We start from the raw sequence: 6,909 nt of genomic DNA, 5'->3' as shown, positions 1-6,909 counted from the left end.
CTGAGATCGCGCCACTGCACTCCAGCCTGGGCAACAAGAGCAAAACTTGTCTTAAAAAAAAAATGATCACAGAGTTGCTGGCAGAGCTGGGTTGGGAATCCTGACACCCCAGCTTTCCTGCTTTTGGACACACCTGTTTCAAGGGTTGAACTTACTGGCAAGGGATATTGGTTACTGGTTTCAAGGACTGCCCCTTTTTTGGGGCAGTGTACTCAGTGTGGCAAGCTCTCCATCTTTTTCATGCTCTTATCATTGCTAATTCTGGGAGTGGTTGAAGATCTAGGGAAAGAAGGGAGACAGGAAGTTTGGAAGCCTCACTAAAGCTGAGAGAGAGAGAGAGAGAGAGAGAGAGAGAGAGAAAGAGAGAGAGAGAGAGAGAGAGAGAGAGAGATAGTATATGAAACTGGGATACACAGATTTACTATTGACTGAGCTCCTAAAAGTATCTCCGATTAATCTCACAAAAACCTTGCAGGATAGGTACTGGCATCATTTCCAGATTAATTGATTGAATAATTCATTCATTTAATATATATTTTCAAACAGCTGCTAAGTGGCAGACATAGTGCTAGGTGTTGAGGATATAGCAGTGAACAGTTCTGAATGTAGTCCCTGCCTCATGCAGCTTCCAGTCTAGTGCAAGAAAAGACATTTAAAAAATGATTTTAAACACACACACACACACACACACACACACACACACAATATGGTCAGTGCTACAAAGGAATAATATGTGTTGCTAGGAATACAAGACATGACTTGATTTAGATTAAATTGAGTAGGAAAGGCTTCTTTTGAAGAGTATTAATAATTGGTTAATTACTTAATTGAAGAATGGCCTGGCGCAGTGGCCCAGGCCTATAATCCCAGCACTTTGGGAGGCCAAGGTGGGAGAATTGCTTGAGGCCAGGAGTTCAAGACCAGCCTGGGCAACACAGTGAGACCCTGTATCTATTTTAAAAAAATGAGGAAACTGAAGGTGAAAGGGGAATTGTTCAAGATTGCTAAGGAGAGTCACCGTCTATCCACTTGCCAACTGTTTCAAGTTATTTTCATCTATGTTCTCACAACCTTCAGAGGAAGTAGCAATACTGAGCTGAGGAGGGGAAGGTTGATTTTACTGCTTAAGCTCTGCCAAGATTATCTAAATGTTTGGTTATTGCTATGTGCTTTAAGAAAGGCAGCCAAGGGACTGGGCACGGTGGCTCATGCCTGTAATTCCGGCATTTTGGGAGGCTGAGGCTAGTGGATTACGAGGTCAAGTGATCCAGACTATCCTGGCCAACACGGTGAAACCCTGTCTCTACTAAAAAATAACCAGAATTAGTTGAGCATGGTGGTGCGCGCCTGTAGTTCCAGCTACTCAGGAGACTAAGGCAGGAGAATCGCTTGAACCTGGGAGGTGGAGATTGCAGTAAGCCTAGCTGAGATTGCGCCATTGTACTCCATCCAGCTCAAAAAAAAAAAAAAGAAAAGAGAAAGAGAAAAGCAGCCAGGGTTTTATGCAGAGAGCCCTCCTCTAGTTGGCAGGAGCTGCAGATCCCGCTCCAGTTGAAAGACTTACTGCCAATACTTAATCACTTTGGGAGAGTCCCTTCCTCTCACTGGGCCTCAGTTTTGTGACCACAGGTACCTTTGAGTCCTAACGGTAATAAAAGATCATTAGGTGAGAAACTAGAGTGGGAGTGTTGTTGACCACTGGCTCGTGGGAATTAGTTATTTGCTTCAAACTAAGTCTGCAAATTACTGTTTGCCTTGAGATTACGCATGTAGGATTTTTCTGAAGCAAGTCAGCCCTTAATTATCTGGGTTTCATCTTGAGGCCAAATCCCAAAGTTCTGGGGTCATTATTCCAGAAAAGCAAACACTAGCTTAGGAACTTTGAAGATTCCTGAGGGGCTGTATTCATTCCCATCTCCCGCGTAAATTAACGGACTAGGGCCGGCTTTGGCCCTCAACAAAGATGGCACCTACCCTCGCCTCGCCCTGAGTGCCCTCACAAAGAATGGCAGCCGGCCCTTTTTTCTCTTAGTTTTGTTGGCACAAGCACGGTTGCTTTGCCCTTAGTTAAGATGGCGCCCTCCCCCTCCCCTCCACCCCGCTTCCCTGCCCGTCTTCTGGCGCCAGCCGGTCGGCTTCACTGCGTGCGCCTCGGTGACCCCGCCTAGTTTCCGTAGAAAGAAGCGCCGGGAAAGATGGCGGCTTCTGTGGTTTGAATTCCAGCGGCGCCGCCAGAATCAGAACAAGAGCTGGGGTGGAGGGGGCGGGGACCGGGGAGCCCGGCGGGTCGCTACCGCGGGGGGAACTAGTGGCGCCGCCGCCACAGACACCAATGCCGTCACCACCTCTGTATCCATGATGGACTCGGTTTTGGAAGAGGATGTCACCCTCCCTGGGACGCTCAGCGGCTGCAGGTGCGGCCGGGGCATTGGTGGTCGCGGTAATCGGGCCGGGGTTGCAGCTGATGGGGTTTTGCTCTAACGTGGCCTTGGGGTTTGCTCTTGAGAGTGTCTGGTCAGGGGCAGTGTGCGGGGTGTGTTCTTTCGGAGAGGGTTTCCGGGCGGCCCACCATCTGACACTCTGGGGGGCTGGGATCGCCGACCCGTACCACAGCCGCCTGTAGCATTGCGCCAGGTACTTTGCAGAAGGTGTGAAGAACAGGTAAGGGGTTTTCTGAAAGAGTAGGACGAGGGTGGGGTCACTTGGAGAATCCCATTAGTAGGGGTAGGTGGAGAACAGGGACTTTGAGGGCACCTGATGGTTCATTCTGTTTTGAAGATTTGTTTTCATTATGGAGAGTGTAGTCGGGATGCCCAGACTTTGCTTTTTGGGTTGCATAGTGGCCACCTAGGAAGCAATGGAATGCAATGGTTAAGAGCCTTGGCTGGAGTTGGACAAAACTGGATTCAAATCCAGCCCTGTAAACTGACCAGCTGTGTGACCTTGGTGAAGTGACTTAACCGGCTTTCCCTTCTGTAAAACGGGCTAGTGGTATAATCCACCCAACAGAGTTGGGATGAGGATTAAAAGAGTTGATGTCTGTGGAGCAATTAGTTTGGCAAGTGTAGTGCCTGCTACATAATCAGTGCTTAAGAAAATGATCCTGTGTAGCCATTAGTATTGTTATTACTACGATCAAGAAAGCGGATATAAATCAGGGAATCATGGCCAAGAGTGGCCTCCCATGGTCCTGCCCCAAGAGACTGTGGGAGTCCCCATTGCTGGTGGAGCTGGGGTCTGGTAGGAAGGCCTAATAGAGTGCTACACTGCTCCAGGGCTGGCCCCTGTGGTTGTCTTGGACTCCCAGGTTGGAGAGTGAGTAGATGGAAGACAAGGAGATCCCTGTCTGAGAATCTGCACTGTTTATCCAGCTCTATCAGGGACAAGCTGCTCCTTTTAGTCTACAGACCCTAATTGAAAGTGTGGCCATGGTATTTATTGTGCTAACTGGGACACTTTTAAGAGTGAAAAGGGCCAGGTGCAGTGGTTCACCCCTGTAATCCAGCACTTTGGGGGCTGAGGTGGGCCGACTGCTTGAGCTCAGGAGTGTGTGAGATCAACCTGGGCAACATGGTGAAACCCTGTCTCTACAAAAAATACAAAAATTAGCCAGGCATGGTGGCATGCATTTGTAGTCCCAGCTGCTCGGAAGGCTGAGGTAGGAGGATTGCTTGAGCTCGGAAGGCTGATGCTGCAGTGAGCTGTGTTCATGTCACTGCACTGTAGCCTGGGTGACAAAGTGAGACTCTGTCATTAAAAAAAAAAAAAGAAAAATGAAAAGTGAAAATAATATTTATGCCCAGGCAGCAGACATAAATAGGGCCTATCTTGGGTAAACCTGGACAAATGGTTTTCCTGTTTATGGAGAACCTACATGTATCAGGCACAGACTAAGATGCTTTGTAGTTCCTGTCTGATTGAGTCCTATGACAGTTCATCATGCCCTTTTATATCCATTTTACCTCCACTGTCCCAATATACTGGGAGTATGGCTTCTCTCCTGGATTGTCCTTTGTACCCCTAATAGCTTTTTTTTCCACTTTCCTCTTTTATTTTTTTGAGACGGAGTTTCGCTCTTGTTACCCAGGCTGGAGTGCAATGGCACAATCTCGGCTCACCGCAACCTCCGCCTTCTGGGTTCAAACAATTCTCCTGCTTCAGCCTCCCGAGTAGCTGGGACTACAGGCGTGTGCCACCATGCCCAGCTAATTTTTGTATTTTTAGTAGAGGCAGGGTTTCACCTCGTTGACCAGGATGGTCTTGATCTCTTGACCTTGTGATCCACCCACCTTGGCCTCCCAAAGTGCTGTGATTATAGGCGTGAGCCACCGTGCCCGGCCTTTTTTTTTTTTAAATTGCATTTTAGGTTTTAGGGTACATGTGAAGAACATGCAAGATAGTTGCATAGGTACATACATGGCAGTGTGATTTGCTGCCTTCCTCCCCTTCACCTGTATCTGGCATTTCTCCCCATGCTATCTCTTCCCAACTCCCCATCCCCTGCTGTCCCTCCCCTATTTCCCCCCCACAGACCACAGTGTGTAGTGCTCCCCTCCCTGTGTCCATGTGTTCTCATTGTTCAACACCCGCCTATGAGTGAGAACATGTGGTATTTCATTTTCTGTTCTTGTGTCAGTTTACTGAGAATGATGGCCTCCAGGTTCATCCACATCCCTACAAAGGACACGAACTCATTGTTTTTGATGGCTGCATAATATTCCATCGTATATATGTGCCACATTTTCCCTGTCCAGTCTATCATCGATGGGCATTTGGGTTAGTTCCAAGTCTTTGCTATTGTAAACTATGCTGCAATGAACGTTTGTGTGCATGTGTCCTTATAGTAGAACGATTTATAGTCCTTTGCATATATACCCAGCAATGGAATTGCTGGGTCAAATGGAATTTCTATTTCTAGGTCCTTGAGGAATCGCCACACTGTCTTCCACAATGGTTGAACTAATTTACACTCCCACCAGCAGTGTAAAAGTGTTCCTATTTCTCGACATCCTCTCCAGCATCTGTTGCCTCCAGATTTTTTAATGATCACCATTCTAACTGGCGTGCGATGGTATTTCAATGTAGTTTTGATTTGCATTTCTCTAATGACCAGTGATGATGAGCATTTTTTCATATGTTTGTTGGCCTCATGTATGTCTTCTTTTGTAAAGTGTCTGTTCATATTCTTTGCCCACTTTTGAATGGGCTTGTTTGGCTACAGTAATCAAAACAGCATGGTACTGGTACCAAAACAGAGATATAGACCAATGGAACAGAACAGAGGCCTCGGAGGCAACACAACATATCTACAACCATCCGATCTTTGACAAACCTGACAAAAACAAGCAATGGGGAAGGATTCCCTGTTTAATAAATGGTGTTGGGAAAACTGGCTAGCCATGTGCAGAAAGCAGAAACTGGACCCCTTCCTGACACCTTACACTAAAATTAACTGCAGATGGATTAAAGACTTAAACATAAGACCTAACACCATAAAAACCCTCTAAGAAAACCTAGGCAACACCATTCAGGACATAGGAGTAGGCAAGGACTTCATGACCAGAACACCAAAAGCATTGGCAACAAAAGCCAAAATAGACAAATGGGACCTAATCAAACTCCACAGCTTCTGCGTGGCAAAAGAAACGGTCACTAGAGTGAATTGGCAACCAACAGAATGGGAAAAAATTTTTGTAGTTTACCCTAACAGTTTTTTATACTACAGTTGGAAACAATCTTTTAACTATAAATCTGTTCTTCATAGTCTGCTGCTTTATACTTTTAATGTTGCTTATTGCTGTTACCATAACTCCCATTATTATTCTCTCAGGTAGCTGATCTCATTTCAGTGCTCGTTGGCCAAACCACTTGGGTTTTGGGGTTCCAGACCTAGTAGGGTTTCAATCCCAGTTCTGCTACTTAACAACCCCTTGATCTGGGGCAAGTCACTCATCCTCTGTGAGCCTCAGTGTTTATCATCTGTAAAATGGGTTAGTATAAAGTCTAGGGTTGGCATAAGGATTAAAATGAATCTTAAAAAGTTTAGCTCAGTGTCTGACCCAGAGTGACTACTTAACAGATTAGCAAATATTCTCCTTTCCCTCATCTCCCTGACTTTGCAGGACCTAGGTACTGCGTACATTCCATCTTAACCATTTTAAAGCATATAGTTCAGTTGTATTAAATGTATTTGTATTGTTGCGCAACTATCACAACTATCTTTGTAACTCTTCATCTTGCAAAACAGAAACTCTGCCCCTGTTAAAACATTAACTGCCTATTCCCCTCTTCTCCCAGCCCCTGACAACCACCATACTACTTTCCATCTCTGTGATTTTTTTTTTTTTGAGGCAAGATCTCGCTCTGTTGCCCATGCTGTAGTGCAGTGAAGTGATCTTGGCTCACTGCAACCTCCGCCGCCAGGGTTCAAGCAATTCTAGTGCCTCAGCTACTTAGTAGCTGGGATTATAGGCACGCCCCACTACGCTTGGCTAATTTTTGTATTTTTGGTAGAGACAGATTTTCATCAGGTTGGCCAGGCTGGTCTTGAACTCCTGGCCTCAAGTGATCTGCCTGCCTTGGTCTCCCAAAGTGCTGGGATTACAGGTATGAGCCACTAAGCCCAGCCTGTCTCTATAATTTTGACAACTCTAAGTATTGCATGTAAGTAGAATCATCACTATTTGTCCTTTTGTTACTGGTTCATTAAACTTAGCATTATGTCCTCAGGGCTCATCCATGTTGTAGTATGTGTTAGAATTTCTTTCCTTTTGAAGGTCTTTCTTTTTAATTTTTTTAGAGACAGGGTCTTGCTATGTTACCCAGGCTGGTCTTAAATTCCTGGGCTCAAGTAATCCTCCAGCCTCTGCCTTGCTAAGTGTTGGGATTACAGGCATAAGCCACTGTGCC

The 6,909-nt window shown here is 45.9% G+C and overlaps 1 protein-coding gene across 4 annotated transcripts in view; it reads left to right on the top strand.

Moving 5' to 3' along the window:
- Positions 1-2,173: 2,173 nt before the first annotated feature.
- Positions 2,174-6,909, top strand: part of CDK5RAP2 (CDK5 regulatory subunit associated protein 2) — a 209,894-nt gene continuing 205,158 nt past the window's right edge. For all 4 annotated transcript variants that reach the window (XM_054236374.2, XM_009002215.5, XM_009002222.5 and 1 more), the window contains exon 1: positions 2,174-2,414. In XM_054236374.2, the coding sequence (XP_054092349.1) occupies positions 2,356-2,414 (59 nt within the window). In that variant the 5' untranslated portion in view covers positions 2,174-2,355. The remainder of the gene's footprint in view (positions 2,415-6,909) is intronic.

This window comes from Callithrix jacchus, chromosome 1 (assembly GCF_049354715.1).
Source record: "Callithrix jacchus isolate 240 chromosome 1, calJac240_pri, whole genome shotgun sequence".
Taxonomy (NCBI): domain Eukaryota; kingdom Metazoa; phylum Chordata; class Mammalia; order Primates; family Cebidae; genus Callithrix; species Callithrix jacchus.
This window is presented reverse-complemented; position numbering and strand designations above follow the sequence as displayed.